This window comes from Gekko japonicus, unplaced genomic scaffold (assembly GCF_001447785.1).
Source record: "Gekko japonicus isolate JY-2015 unplaced genomic scaffold, Gekko_japonicus_V1.1 scaffold136, whole genome shotgun sequence".
Lineage (NCBI taxonomy): Eukaryota > Metazoa > Chordata > Lepidosauria > Squamata > Gekkonidae > Gekko > Gekko japonicus.
In genome coordinates, this window is record NW_015177012.1 from 972,329 (window position 1) to 988,403 (window position 16,075).

The window sequence follows — 16,075 nt, forward strand, 5'->3', positions numbered from 1 at the left end:
AAACCCTGAAAAGAGCAGATGTGCCACAGTCATCTGGCTTACAAAGATGGCTCCCTCCCTAATCGTCCACAAGCTGTTCTTAGTCACCCTAGGTGACTAAGCCAGTCACTATTTCCATGCCTAGGCGGACCGTCAGGGAAGGTCATCCTGGGCCTTCCAGGAACCGTGCCATCGCCCGAACAGATGACTGAAATGTCAGTGCTTATTTATAACGAATTCATCCCCAAACATAAAATTTTGGGACTCCGTGATCCCATCCCTCATTGGACGAAATCTCTGTCAAGATCCAATTTAAGTCCGTCTCACTTGGCGCCCGGGACATTCCGTGACGGCCTGAATAAATACAGAGAAACCACCTGGTAGAATCCCCCGCGCAAGATGCCAAAAGGGGGTGGGGTGGGGGGCTGGGAAACGCAGGTCTCATGAGAAACACGGTGAACTCGCAACGAAAGAATTCCCCAGCAGCAGAATTACCAACCCGTCAAAACATGCTCTAGAAGTTCAGATTAGTCACTAGGAAAAATTCTTGGCCCGAGGAGGGGGGGGGGGTGAGTGCAGAAGAGTTACGAAGGGTGCACAGATCGGCAGAAGCCCTTTCAGCCACGCAACGATGGGGGATTCGGGTGGATTATTCTGCTCCAAGTTTAAACAGAGAATCTGTTCGTACGCTGTAAGGAGACACGGCGAAGGGAGCTGACTGTTGGGAGTACAGACACTTTTGCTTTTGTGGGGTTTGTCTGGGAAAGCTGTACTTGGGGAGGGAGTGTTAGATCAAGAAAACAGCTGGGGAAATTAAGTACCCTCCTCTCTTCCACTGACCCCATTTCTCTATCTCTACCTCACCTCGGTGGTTCTGACATTTTTACAAAACGAAGAACAAACCATCTGGATCACAGGTCCCCTGTAGCTCAGACCTTGTTCGTTCTTTCTGCCTAGGTGGGGAGAAACCCCCAGACTTCTGCAGAAATGTAATGTGAGTTCCTAAAGGATAAACCTCGGTAATGGCAAACGTGCTTCTCAGAAAAAACACCTTACACACCTCCTCTCCTTCCATATACAGCTACAGGTGAGCGTGTGAATATACTGTGGTTTCAGCTCAGGTAGGGGGATGCAAACCAAGCAGGGGCCCTGGAACACACACACACACCCTCCCCAGATGTTCCTTAGTCAAGGCAGAGAAGTACTCCTTGGCAGGCATTCAAAACCCATGCTTCGTGGACTCAAATTAGTGCTGCAAAACCAATCACAACAATTTAGAACAGGTGTCCCCAGTGTGGCCGGTAGGACTGAAGGTAAGCTGCACCCATCACACTGTGCCAGAATTCCAGAGGCGCCCACAGCCTCAAAAAGGTTGGGGAACCCTGATTTAGAACAGCCCTATGAAACTATTGCTAGTTAAAGACCAGAGTAATGCTTATCTTTTAAAATAAGCCTCTAGTCCTCCTTGAATTGTGGCATTCGGGAGGGATTCAAATCAAGGTCTCACAAGTGCCGAAGGTCCCACTATTATCTGTTCGCACAGTGTGAAGGACATTAGCCTTGTCTGTCGCAGCATTACGCCACGGGCTTGCGACCGTACGATGAACATCAACCTAGAAGCGAGAACTCTGCTGTGTCGTTTAGACATCACGGCGAACTGAGATTTACAAGCTGTGGCTTGATCAACCCTGGCTTGGGTGTAATTATATGAATGCTGACAGTGCAAACCAGGGTTTCCTGGTTTTGTGGGATGGGTTTGGTTCATTACAGTGGGTAACCACTGCGGTTTGTGGCGACACATGGATTCGCAAACCGCCCTTTGCCGCGTAGCAGAGCTGTCTGGCCACAGAGAGAAAATGTGTTTCTTTTGACAGAAGGGTGCCCTCCCTACAGGAGGAAAACAAAATCCATGGTTGGATGCTCAAGGCAGGACTGAATGAATTTTATTGTTACAGCACATAGCCAGCAATTATAAAAAACCATAAAAGTAACTTACAATAACCAAATGGTAAAACTACTTTTAAAACAAGAAGGTTACTAAGGAACAACATTAAGCGGTCATTTTGATCACTAAAACCAGACTTAAGAATACGCTGCAATGGAATACATTTAAAGGAGTAAAATAGAATGACAAAAAAGGCAATAAGATTTAAAATCAAAAAGTCCAATCCCAAGTGACAACCAGAACACTGATGAGCTTTTACGACCAAGGAGCAAAATTTTGCAATGTCTGGATTTCAATATCTAAAATATCCAGATGGTGAATCTATTTATGTAAAATTATACAAGCATTTTAAAATCTAAAACCAACAATACAATGTAAAAAGGACATAATTTAGTCTTAAAAAGATAAAAGAATGAGAATAAAAAAGTCAGTTATTTGGGAGGGAATCTAACCCAAATGGCTATCTGAACACTGATGAGCTTTTACAACCAGAAAACAGAATTTTGCTATCTGGTGTATCGCTGTATGGTCAGGATTTAAAAGTAATTTCTCTATCTTATCCTGATCAGAGGAGCCAACCAAGAGAGGACCAATACATTTTGTGCGAGCTTCGTTATATAATGGGCATCTCAGGAAGACATGTTCCTGGGATTCTATCTCCCCAGACGCACACATGCATAGCCTCTCATTTCGGGGAGTTTTCTTGAATTTACCCTCGAGAACTGCAGAAGGTAAAGCAGAGCATCTAGCCAGCGTATACGCCCTCCTAAGTTTATTTGACTCCAGAATGGATAAGTAAGGGGCTTGAGCAACAATATATTTACTACTGTAAGGCGCTAAAAAGGCAGGGGTCGCCTGTACGTCCAGTTGGCGTTCAATATCTTCAATCCTCTGCCTGACCACTAGCTTAGCTTGAGCATCCCCCCTTTCCAAAAGCTCTTTGGGTGAAAACCCTAGTAGTGTAATTTTCCGAATAGTATGGGTCAGCCATTTAGATTGGTAATCGTCAGTCAGGATTAAGGGCACAAGGCCACATGGATTTAGGTTTATCTTTAACCAAAGAAAAATAGAGTGCAAGGTGATCTTGGCTTCAACTTTCATCATGCCAGTCTCTAGCCGTACCATTGCATTTGTAACACACCTTGGGACTTGGAGCACTGATCTCAAGAATTTCGATTGAACCAGCTCTAGTGGGGCATAGCAAGAAGATGTCGCTCCCAGTAGCGTCCCATAGAGCATCTGGGCTAATGTTTTAGCCTTAAAGAGTTTCAGTGCTGCTGGCACAAAATAGCCCCCTGTAGAACGGTAGAACTTGAGGCAGGACTCATTTACTTATTTTTTATTTTTTAAAAAATATTATCTGCCTTTCTCCTCGGTGGGACTCAAGACGGCTTACAACAAAAATAACACGTTACCGAAAAATAAAGACCCAGCAATAATAAAAACCCATAAAAAGACACAGTTGAAAAACTCCAATTAGGATTGTCAATAAATAAAAATTAGTCAGTCAAACAGAAGTCCTCAGTGAATCAGACTTCAACTGCCTCCTGAAGACCGAAAGTGAGGGGGGGCAGGCGCACCTCCCTGGGGGGGTTGATCCACAATTGTGGGGCTGCCACCAAAAAGGCCGTGTCTCGTCTGCCCACCAGACGAGGTTATTTGATTGGTTGGACGGTCAGGAGGGCCTCTCCCTGTGAGTGTAATTCCTGGGCATGGGAGAAGATGGTCTTTCAGATATCCTGGCCAGAAGCCACATAACGGCTCATTACTAACCAGAGTTTGCTGTACAAACTGCAGTTTGCTGTGATGTCAGAAAGTGGCCTCTATGTCTTCGAAGGGTCTTGAAATCCTCCCAAAACACTCTACGAATCGAGGTTCCAATTGCTTTATCTCATGCTTAGCCACCCACCAGAATGCAAACCCAGCCCTGACGAGCAAAAAAACCCCAAACCACCACCCCACACACATACAGAACTGTAACAACCCTCCCCAAACATACATATACATGCATGCATATATATATATACATACATACACCCTTTGAGAGCTTAGCCTCTTAGATGTCACTCGCATAGACATGAGTATTAAGAGAGGGCTCGCACATGTGAATGAGATGTCACAGATGGGACTTTTTGCGTCGCCTTACGTGCAAGTTCTTTTACCGGCCTGCGTTCACATGGGAGGGCTGTCAAAAGCGGGGCACCTCAGGCATGATCCTGTGCAGAGTTATGCTGCTCCGAACCCACTGATTCCAGTGGTCTTAGGTCAGAGTAACGAAGCACAGGGCTGCGCAGCCAACTGGGGCAACCGCACATGTGAACAGCCGTGCAATCTAAGCGAAGGCACGCAACTTCAGGTGGGTTGTTGATTTTGGAGTGCACCCTGCTTTAGACACTTTGGTTTCTGGGACTGGAGGAGGTGGAAAACGGCGGAGGAAGTTAACAAGGAGAAATTCTCTCAAAATCCCCCTGCCAGCTTGCCCAGTGACCCTCCCCCCCCCCCGCTCTGCAACACGCAGGATCCCAGTTTGGCCTATGGTGGAGGAGCCTCTGACAGTCATAGAAACCCTCCCCCCCTCCTAATAATTAGCCAAACACAGATTTTTCCAGCCTGATGCAACTGGTGGCGGAGTGAAGAATTCGCAAAGATGAGCGAATGCCTTCCGGGCCGGCCTTATGGCCATGTGGAGTTTGCTGGCGATGGAGTAGTGGGCAACATGGAACGACTTGACTGCGTCAAAATCTACAATCCCATCCATCTGCCCTGCTCCCATTCAGCAACCACAACTAAGGAAAAGTCACCCCAAAACGCTGGGCTTGTTCTGTCTACCCTTCTCCCCCCTCCATTTTTCAATCATTCTGCCCCATATATTTGAAGGAAGGTGGATATCCAAGTTATCTGCATGACTGATCCTTGCCTTATATACACATACCCAGTGTTCCCTCTAAGCTGAGTTAGTGTGAGCTAGCTCACCGTTTTTTAGCCTCCGGCTCACACACTTTTGTCTTCGCCCGGGAAGGATGGGCTCCAGAGCAAACTAATTTATGCAGCAGCCAACTCGCTCGCTCACACCTGTAATGCCGGTAGCTCATAAAGCAGCATTTTTGCTCATGAAACTCCACAGCTTAGAGGGAGTATTGCACATACCCTCCCCCCAAGGCACCCGCCTAACGGTAAAGGCTGAATATTAGCTAGCAAGAACAAAACCTGTGCACGGATCAGGGCCAACAAAATGTCTACTCAAGAGCAAGATGAAAAGAATCTGTTTTAAGTTAGCAGCAAAGCTAACAACTTCGCATTAATATAGCAGGGGAGTCCCCAACATGGTGCCTGGGGGCGCAAAAGCATTTTAGAAAGTGGGCATGGCCAGATGGGGCGTTTGCAGAGTAAGGCTTCTGACAGGCCATTGGAGATTTGATTGGCTGTGCCACGTTTAAAAAAAAAAACCCAAAACACTGTGTTGGCACCAGCTGTCGCAACAGCACAAAGATCTTCACTGCGTGACTGAAAGTAAGCGGTGGCAGAAGTTTTGTGGCAGGTTCCGCCTCCGCCAGCAGCCATTTTCTGGCTGCGCCCACCATTGCTGTGTCAGAAATCCAGAGGTGCCCACAGACAGCTCCACATGTCCTGTCTCAGTAATCACAAACAAATCTGTAGTCAAAACACACTAAGTACATGCAACCAGGGGTCATTTCCTGGAGGAGTGCACAGGAGCGGAGCTCCAGCAGTAAAGAGCCCAGGGGGTGGGCACATGCAACAAGCCCCGCCCCCTGCCCCCAGCAGCCCTCAGTCAGAGCAAGAAGCAGCCAGGTAAGTTGCAGAGCCCCACCCCACCCCAAAACAGTCCAGTGGCACCGTTAAGACTAAGTTTTACTCAGGCACAAGCTCTCCCTCCTCTGCGAGGACAGATCTGCACGTCGTCGTACCCCCCAATAGCTGGCAATCCAAAACAGTCCAGTGGAGCCTGAGCGGTGGGTGTTGCCTTCTGACACACTTCCGGTGATGTCAGGGGGTGTGGCATATGCAAGTAAGTTATGCTAATGAGCTCCTGCACCTCTTTTTCTACGAAATGACCCCTGCATGCAACTATAATTATACAGAAACCAAAGGCAATAATAATACCAAACTCATATATATTATAATGGAATTATCAATGTTATAAAGAACAATGATCAAAAAGTGGGTGGCAACAAATTCAAGCCCACATTAAGTCACAGCACATCTCCAAAGCAGAAGACTTCCTTCATTAACAGAGCGAGCACACAAAAGGAAAGAATTGCTTATAGAAATTTCACAAGTCCTTGAGTTGAAGCCTAAACATCTATATATCGTGGCTTGTAGAAAGTAAGAACCGTCACAAATGAAAACAACGCAGTTCCAGATAGCGTTTCAGTTTGTTACCACCCACTTTTTGATAATTGCTCTTTATAACATTGATAATTCCGTTTTTATCAGTGTTCCCTCTAAGCTGAGTTACGTGTGAGCCAACTCCTAGTTTTTTAGCCTCCGGCTCACACATTTTTGTCTCAGCTCAGGGAGGACGGCTCCAGAGCAGTCTAATTGATGCGGTAGCTGAATCGCTCACTCACAACTGTAATGCCAGCAGCTCACAAAATAGAATTTTTGCTCACAAGACTCCACAGTTTAGAGGGAGCATTGATTACAATATATATGCGTTTGGTATTATTATTAATTTTGGTTTCTATATAATTATAATTGCATCTGCTTGGCGTGTTTTGACTACAGATCCATTTGTGATTCCACTGGATGTTTTTTCTGTAGTTCCCCCTCCCTCTTGCTTGCCTCAGTAACCACAACAACCCTGTAAGTTAGGTCTGCACTGTTCCCCTATTACAGGTAGGGAGACCCGGAGAACAGCTTGCTTCACGAGTGCACGGCAGAGGCAAAAATCAGACACCGGTCACACTCTGCGTGGCACCGGCTGCCTACCTGGCACTCAACCCTCCGACCAGCACCGCCCTCTCTCTTTTGTTCAGTGCCTTGCCACATCACCTATTATGTTTCTCCGCACCAACCCCATTATGAATAATGGACGTTTTCTTTGCAGCGGCGGGGAATAATCCTGTGTACACACTGCGGTCCACGGGCGTGTTTGCCCAGTTCTCTGTTGGGAGACCGGGGCCCGTTCATCCAACGGTTCATTACCCACCTGCCCTGTTCGGCGAACCTCAAGCTCGCAGATCTGCGGAAACTTAATACGTCAAACTTACATGATTTGTGCAACGTAACTCACTACGTTAGCAATGAGGGGAGGTGCACGCAAGGCTTTCCTCCAACCCCCCCTACAGGTTTTATTTATTTTGCTTTTAGTTGGCCGTCCAAGACTCGCGCCTCCAGCTCCCACAGTGCTGGGGGATAGCCTCAAAAGTGTGCATGGGGGGTGGGGACACTACCCCTTTGTTGCTCAAAGGATCTGAGCAAGCAAACTGTTACACCCTTCCACGCTCTAACCACTACAGCATATTGCTCTGCTTAGGGTGGGAGGAGGGGGACAGGTCAAAGGATGAACTTCCTGTAAACCCAGTTTCCCTGTAGACCCCATTTCCATGAAAATTTTCATTGGCCCCTAATTTTCCCCCCGGTCATCTCATGCTTTTTTCCAATAATTCTCAGCAGTAATTTAGGGAACCGTAATTACCTCACCGTAGAATATTTACAAAGCAAATGTGTACCCAAACCTTTGGACACCCAGCAATATAACAGGGCAGTGGCTACAGTGTCATACCAGGATCTAGAAGAAGAGATTGGATTTATACCCCGCCCTTTACGAACGGAAGGAGTCTCAGGGCAGCTTATGATCTCCTTTCCCTTCCCCTCCCCTGTGAGGTCAGTGGGGCTTAGAGAGCTCTTTCGAGAACTGCTCTTGAAAGAACAGCTTCGAAAGAGCTTGTAACTGACCCAAGGTCACACCAGTAGCTGCATGTGGAGGAGTGGGGAATCAAACCCGGTTCTCCAAGATTAGAGTCCGCACTCCTAACCACTGCACCAAACTGGCTCTCCAGGTTCTGCCATGGAAGATGGCAGGACAACTTTGGGCCAATCACACACAGCCTATCCTACCTCACAGGGCTGTTGTGTGGATAGAACAGGAAGAAAAGAAAGTGCTGTGAGCTGCTTCAGACACCCACCGGAGAGAAAAGTGGAGCACAAGAAAATAATTTATTTTTTTTTGCATTCAACCTGATCAAAGAGTTTTGGAGAAATGAAAAGCCTTGTGGTGTTATTTTTGTCGGTCGTAATAAAAGGTATCACAGGGCGTTTGTTTTTGGATGCAAAGAGCAAACGTTAACTTTTACACGGAGGGAAAAAACCCCATTTGTGCCAAATCTGTCTGTACGGGTTCACAGACAGAACCCGTTTTCCCGCTTCCGTGGCCTCCAGGCTGCAGAAAGAGTGCTTCCATCGGAAACCCGAACCTTCGGGGGTTAAAATCCAATCCAACCGCTAAACTCTTTGAACACCTCAAAGGCGTCAGCTGCTGCTTTTTAATTGTATGCAAACTCGGTGGCGGGGGGGGGGGGGGGGGGGGGTGGCAAAGAAAAAGAATTTATTCTCTTTGCAAACACCAAACAGAATCCCACAAACGCCGGAGGGAGGGGAGCCAAAACAGAGAGGTCCAGAGACGCAAGCCGGGGTTTCTCAAGAGCTGGAATTGGCAGCTTCGTTTCCTTCCAAGGTGGGGCACGGCGACCGTTTCGAGGAATGCGGCCCTCCCCACACCCCTCTGCCAGCCGCTCACGAGAAAAACCGGATTCCAGTACACCTGTCGGCTGCCCGCCCCACCTGGGGATGTCCCTGCTCTGTTGCAAAGCTAGATGGATGACCCCTGGACGAAAAAGATGGCTGCCTGCCTGCCGCCAAGATCCACTGTGCACTGAAAGACACCAAGGGATAACTGTGCATGAGCCACCTGGAGAATTGTGACCACATGGAACTGACTTTTCCTGAGTCAGACCCTTGTTCTATCACGGTGGGCCTTGCCCAGGCCTGTAGCTACACGGGGGCGTTTTGGGGCCTCGCCCCCTCAACTAAAAGCTTCGCCCCACAAAGCTTATTTTTGAGGAGAGGACACACACCCCCGCTGCCTGCTGCTGTTTCCCAAAAGGCTCATGGGAATACTTTCGAAACACACACCATGACCTAGGTGGTCTACAGCAGGTCTGGGTTAGCAGAAAGGGGGATTGTTGGAGAGGTATTCAAGGCGCCACTCCTGAGTGCCCTTCTAGGCCGTCATGCCCCGTGGAAGGGAACTCAGAAGGCATTTAGATGACTTCTGAAGGCGACTAAATGCCCTCTGAGCCGTTTTCCCCTAGGGACTGACACACTTGACTGCCCCGTCCCTTGAAAGGAAGGGCTAGAATGAAGATCAGAGCCTCTCCCTTTAGAGACAGACATTCGGATTAATTTAAGTAACCGTAATTCAACTGTCCCCTTAGACATTTAAATCCCCCCCCCCCGAACAAAGAAGTCCTGGCTACGGGCCTGGTCTCGCCCACTCTGCCTGGCAGCGGCTCTCCACCACCTCCGGTGGCCATCTCTCCTCCTCTCCCGATCCTTTTAACTGGGGGTGCCGGGGACGGAGTCGGGGACATTGAGAAGGCCAGGAAGGGACTCTACCATTGAGCCACGGCCCCTCCCCAAAGGATGAAGGGCAGAACGGAAATTATTCGTAATACAGTCAAAAGGTAAGGACCGCCAAGCAGCCTCTCTTTTAGGGCGACCCTGAGAGCTTTCGAAGCCCAGCAAAAGAACCGGTCAGCTTTGCAACTGGGAAACGCGATCCAGAAAAGACCATCATGTACCAAGGGGTGACTGGTCTCCTCTAACTCCTTCTATAGTAACCTGGACAGGGAATGTGGAATGCGCGGGGCAAATATTCCACTGACTTACGGCAATTCCTTGGATGCCCTTTTTCTGAAAACAGACGAGCAGTTAGAGCGTTGGACTTGGTTCTGGGAGCCCCAGGTTCGAACCTCAAGCTCCGCCATGGAAGCTTGCAAGGGGGGGGGGACCTTGGGAGAGTTGCGCCCTCTCCACCTAACCTACCTTGCAGGGTTGTTGTGAGGGTGAAATGGAGGAGAGGAGAATGACGCTAGCCACTCTGGGTCCCGGCTGGGTATAAATGCACCGAACAGTCTAGTTCATCAAGTCAAGAATCTGCCAGCTCCCTTTATGTACAGGCTGCTCAAGCCGGCTCGTCCAACCGTTTCCCTGGTCGCCAGCGGCGAGTAGCAACTGCTTCTGGGCAACCAGGCTGGAAAAGTGTATCCTCCAGAAAAGAGACACACTTCTGGTTGGGCCAGTCTCCAGCTGTTAAGTGCAGCTCTGAAGGCCTGACAAAAAACGTTTGCAAACTAGTCATTTGCGTGGGCTTTTTAAAAACAAGGCTGTGCAATAACCCCAAGGCCACCTACCCAGGCAAACAGGCAGGGGGAAGCGAATTCCGATCCTCCCTCAGTCATAAAGCTTGCCGGGAAATAATTCTGCCTAGCCTACCTCATGGGGCTGTTGTGATAGCCAATCTGGGAAAGCCAACAGAAGCCTGTTCGGCATTCAAAAAGCCATTTTCTTTGATAATGCAGGATTTTCTTAAATCACCAATTCCGTAGCGACGGATGGAGCAGAGCCGTGCCCTTAACCACTGCCTGCTTTCCTCCAAATCCCAGAAGGCAGGCGCCCCCTTACAAAGTTGGTAAAAGATTGGATAAAACTCCATTCGACATAAGAATAGCAAAGAAAAGGAAAAAAAGGAAGTTTGGAGAGGGCGACAAACCAAGAATTAGAAAAGGCAGGGATACGCGGACTTTCCACGAGCTAGCAATTACAGTACCGGCCCTAGACAAAGATTAACCAAAGCGATGTGTGTTCTTTCCCCTCCACCACCGTTTCACAGAAACTGGGTTAATTGAGTAACATGCCCGAGGTCACCAGGGAGAGTCCGTAGCAGAGGCACAGAGCTTCTTAAGCCAAGCCTGCCGGCGCGGGACCTACTTTCTGAGTCGAAAGAGGACAATCGTCACTCTGTGGTCGAGCGCGCCCCCCTTGGAACGCTCCAGAAGAGCCCACTTCTCCACAGGGAAGAGATGCAAAAAGAAACCTCGACCCGAAACCAAGAGCGCAGACTGCACCGGCAGAACTGTGTTGGTCCCCGAGCTGAAATGAAAGCCGGCACCTACAGAGGGGAACCATCTTCCTCGTTACCTGGCTGGTGAAGAGAGCGGGGCGGGGGGAAATAACACAACAAGCCCCTAGCAAGCCCGGAAAACACAGCTAACGGGCGGTATTCCATTTCAGGGCCGTGTAAACCGTCCAGAAGACAAGACTCACGGTCCTCACACCAACGGCAGCCGCGCTGGATCAAACCCGAGTTCTGGTTAATCCGCCGTCTATTTTCCAGTCGCCGTGAACCCCTTGGAATCCCACAGACCAAGCATGCAAGAAATGTCATCCCTCTGCACAACCCACTCTAGCAGTTGGTATTCACAGGTACACTGCCTCTGAACAGGGAGGCTCACTCCACTCGTCGTGGGTAACAGCTGTTGCACGACCTAGTCTCCTTCAACAAATTTGTTTTGATTTGTTTATTCGCCTCATTTATACCCCCCCCCCTTTCTCCACCATGGGAGCCCGAGGCAGCTCTTGTAATTTCCCTCGCCTCCCTTTGATCCTCACAACAACCCTGCAAGGTAGGCTAGGCTGAGAGCTTCCCATGGCAGAGCGGGGATTCAAACATGGCTCTCCCAGATCCTAGTCTGACGCTCTAACCACTACACCACACCACGCTGGGTTTCAACCATCGCAACACCATGAGGCTATGAATGTGTCAACTACCTTCCTGAACCCTCCCACCCATCAATTTTGCACGAAGCCTTCTAAAGAAAGAGGAAGGAAAGAGTTTTACTTTCCCAGTTTGCAAAAATAAAAAAGTGATTATGTCCCCTGACCTCTTAAACAAACAGGGGAAGTAATAACCCTTTTCAGGTTTGTTCCTCAAGGTTAAACCCAAAGACAAGCTCTTTCTCCCTCCCGACTTCCACCAGAGTTCAAGACAAAATAAAACCACGAGATAACTTCCAAGTTCCCATGCAACGCTCCCCACAGAATGCCGTCATGAACAAGAATGGATGATGTGCACGAAACAAGACCACCGAAAAGAGTGCTCACCACTACTCAGACAAAACACTTTGTAGCACGCAAAACCTCGGAAATGCAAAGGCCTGCGAGGTCGTCCTCCTACTTTGCATCCCGAATTCTCATGGGGTAACCCTAAAAAACATTTTCCTGGGAGGAAGCCTCATTGAATCAACCTGAGTAGGATTCTGAGTAGACCTGCTTACAACGGCTCGCTCAGTGTTCTAAGCATTGGGTACAGATGAGTCATTATCCTCCAAACACCCCTGTGGTGTAGGCAAGGTCTATTATCCATGTAATGCAGAAGTGAGGATAGGGCACCTCTGGGGTAGAGGTGGGGTTCAAGCCACCACCTCATTGTCTCAGCGCTAAGCCCACAATGTCAAGGAGGACATGACCACCCCGGTTCCCCCATTTGCAGGCCCTTGGTAGCAGGTAGCTGAAAGAGAATTATATTTACCTACAGGACAGCAGAAATGGACAAAGTCTGGAGGCAGGACCAGCGGAAGGCGGTTTGTCACTGCAACCAGGATACACCCATCCAGCGTTCCCTCTAAGCTGAATGAGTGTGAGCTAGCTCACAGTTTTTTAGCCTCTGGCTCATACAGTTTGGTCTCCGCTCAGGAAGGATGGCTCCGGAGCAAACTAATTTATGCAGTAGCCAAATTGCTCGCTCACAGCTTTAATGCCAGTAGCTCACAAAGTAGAATTTTTGCTCACAAGACTCCACAGCTTAGAGGAAGTATTGCACCCATCCCCTCCTGGGCCCATAACCCCACCAGCCGGACCTAAGTCAAGAGAAAAGGCCTGCCACTTGCTAAGCGGCGGCCCAAGAGGGATTGCCGGTCTCCTTCCAAACGACTCGCCCAGAGGACTGACTCCAAGGGCCCTCAGTGCAATAAACGGTGATCATTCCCCCTTACCGCCCGTCTATGGTCGAAGCCCAATTATTTCCTGGCATCTGGATCTGAGCATACGGAGTGCAGTGCAGGCTCTATATTGAATTAACCCCAAACCAGCCCTTCACCAGTGAGTTACGCCATGCTTCTAAGTGTCAAGGAGTACCGCTTCAGGACATGGAGGTTAGATTTGGCAATAACAGACGGCTTAAAGAAATACCAGATCTATTTCAGCTGCTGGCTGGTGCCGCAACTGGTGGCAGTTGAGTTCCGCAAGACAACTGTCTACTGTGCAATCCAGTGTTTCCTGTCCTGACAAATCATAGAGGTTAAAACGGCCCAGTGCTATTGAGCGGGATGGCAAATGGAACCTCCATGGCCAGAGGCAGTAAAAACACCAAACAGCAGAAGCGAATCATTGTAAACTTCCCAAGGGCTGACACTAGGAACAGAATGCTGGAGCAGGTGGAACTTTTCAGGGTAATTTTATTCATTTTATTTTCTTTATGTGTACCTCCCTTTTCTCCTCAGTGGGAAACCAAAAGGGCTGGCAGCATGAAGAACATAAGAGCCCTGCTGGATCAGAACAGTGAGGGTCCATCTAGTCCAGCCTCATGTCTCACACCGTGCCCAGCCAGTTCCTCTGCAGGTCCAACAACAGGGCAGAGAGGCCGAGGCCTTCCCCTGAGAAGAACATCAAAAGAGCCCTGCTGGATCAGACAGACCAGTGAAGGTCCATCCAGTCCAGCATCCTGTCTCACACGGTGGCCAACCAGTTATTCTGGAGGGCCAACAACAGGTCAGAGAGGGTGAGGCCTTCCCCTGACAGGAACCTAAGAAGAGCCCTCCTGGATCAGACCAGTGGGGGTCCATCTAGTCCAGCATCCCATCTTACACAGTAGCCAGCCAGTTCCTCTGGAGGGCCAACAACAGGGCAAAGAGGCCAAGGCCTTCCCCTGAGAAGAACCTCAGAAGAGCCCTGCTGGATCAGACCAGTGAGGGTCCATCTAGTCCAACATCCTGTCTTACACAGGGGTCAACCCGTTCTTCTGGAGGGCCAACAACTGGGCAGAGAAGCTGGGGCCTCCCCCCAATGTTGCCTCTTGGCTCCAGGATTCAGAAGACTAGTGCCTCTGAACATGAAGGTTCCCCTCAGTCACCGTGGCTCATAGCATCCTCTCCCTTACTCCATTTTTATCCTCACAACAACCCTGTGAGGTAGGTGAGGCCGAGAGAGTGCAATTGTCCCAGTCACCTTGCAAGCTTTGGTAGCAGAGTGAGGATTTGAACCTGGATCTCCCAGGTCTTACTCTGACACTCTAACTGCTGCACAAGCTGGGCGGTTAAGGGAAAGTTTGTTTGTTTGTTATGCATGTCACCTGAAGTACCTAGTACTCCAAGGGACGCTCTATTAAGTTCAACCCCAATGCAGGTAAAAGCTCCGTCCGTTCCCCTCTTAATAAAAGGACCCCTACTCAAAAAGAGACAGACTTGTCTCTGCAAAGAGGTAATGAGGTGGGAAACCTCTGCCAGGACTCAGACTGCAGGGGGCCCCCCAAATGGATTTTTTTTTAAAGTCACCGTTCACTGAAAGGCAGTCCTCCAGAGGGAAGGCCAAGCTAGAAACCTTTAGCCCTGACTTCCTAGCTTTCTATGTACGTGGAATGGAAGGGGACACACAAACAGGAGGGTTCCCCGAGACTCCCCCCCCATGGACACACCTCCAGTCCAAAGCAGTACTCCATCAATCCTGCAACCAAGAAAGCCCCCCTCTCTAAAGCAGGACTGAAAGAGGTCAGAGGGGGGAAAAATGACAGGCCTTTGGAAGCAGGAGAATAATTATCTTTTTAAAGGGTGTATGTGTGTGGGGGGGGGGAGGAAATCAGCTGAACAACTCGGCTCCCTTCAGTCACAGATTGTCCTAGAAGGAGTCACACAGCGGCACGGATCCGCGGGGTGTGTTTGTTTTAAAAAAATAAAAATACAAATAGGGGTGAGAAGAGTTCTCCTCTCGGGCACTGGACCCGATACATTTTTCCAGATTCTCTCCAAGATTGCATCTCCTCCCGCCTACCCTGACTCTCCGCCCAGCTGTGCAATATGACCGATCTCATTCCCATAATAGGATTGTAACTATGGATGTCAGAAGCAGGGCAGGAGGGGGGTGGGATGTTAAAGAAAGAACGTCGTCAAAACCCTAATCGGGATTCAGCGTCTCACAACACACACACACACACACACACACACGCCTGTACACAGCCCAACTGTGTTTATCAACAATCAGGATCAGAAAAGGCATTCTTGCCTTCTCCAAAGACACGCACACACACACACCTAAGGGAGGTTTCGCCTGAATCCACCAAGCAGGCCACAGAAATGCAACAGCAACAGAATAGACCCCCCCAGGGGGCTGACCCCAAACAGAGGGAGGAGATGAGAGAAGCCTGAATTAAAATAATATATAGTTATATGAATGTAATCATAACCTAAGCGTAAATTAAGCCTCTGCCAAGGGCCGGCCGCCTCTCCCCCTGGCATATGGTGTTTGGGGCATTTGGGTTCCAGGGTTCTAGCCCTCAAGGAGAAATGGGGGGGAGGGGAGAGACAAGCTCAAAGTCCTCATTTCTAAAATCAGGCCTTTAGAAAACCAAGAATGGGGGTGTGTGTAGTTTTGATTCCCTCCCCCCCCCAAAAAACCCAAACCAAGTTCCGTTTTTCATTTAAACTTCTGGCCACCGTCTTGGCCGACTGGTCAAGGTTTGGGGGGGGGGGGTCAAGTTCATACGGGGAAGGAAAAGAAAAACCTTCAACCGAGCAACGGGGCCTGCCTGGAGCCCCCAACTATTTGTTGCAAGAAAATATTAAATAAAAGACATTGCCAATACTTTTTTGACACCAAAACACCAGGGGACGGGGACACAAAACAAGACTTTCCTCCCCAGGCTCACCTGATTTAAATCTTCGTCGTTCAGCAGATGCGATTCTCTGGGCTTAAAGCAGTTCTGGCATTTGCTTTTGTTGAAGATATTGGCCTGGAATTTCCTGCACGGGTTATCTTTCGCAGACATGGCGTTGGTGCGTCTTGTGCCCAGGAAGGGGG

At 49.1% G+C, this 16,075-nt stretch overlaps 1 protein-coding gene across 5 annotated transcripts in view; it reads right to left on the minus strand.

Annotated features, from left to right (window-relative positions):
- Window positions 1-16,068, minus strand: part of MPRIP (myosin phosphatase Rho interacting protein) — a 164,581-nt gene extending 148,513 nt beyond the window's left edge. For all 5 annotated transcript variants that reach the window (XM_015427658.1, XM_015427657.1, XM_015427654.1 and 2 more), the window contains exon 1: window positions 15,924-16,068. In XM_015427658.1, the coding sequence (XP_015283144.1) occupies window positions 15,924-16,043 (120 nt within the window). In that variant the 5' untranslated portion in view covers window positions 16,044-16,068. The remainder of the gene's footprint in view (window positions 1-15,923) is intronic.
- Between the last annotated feature and the right edge of the window lie 7 nt (window positions 16,069-16,075).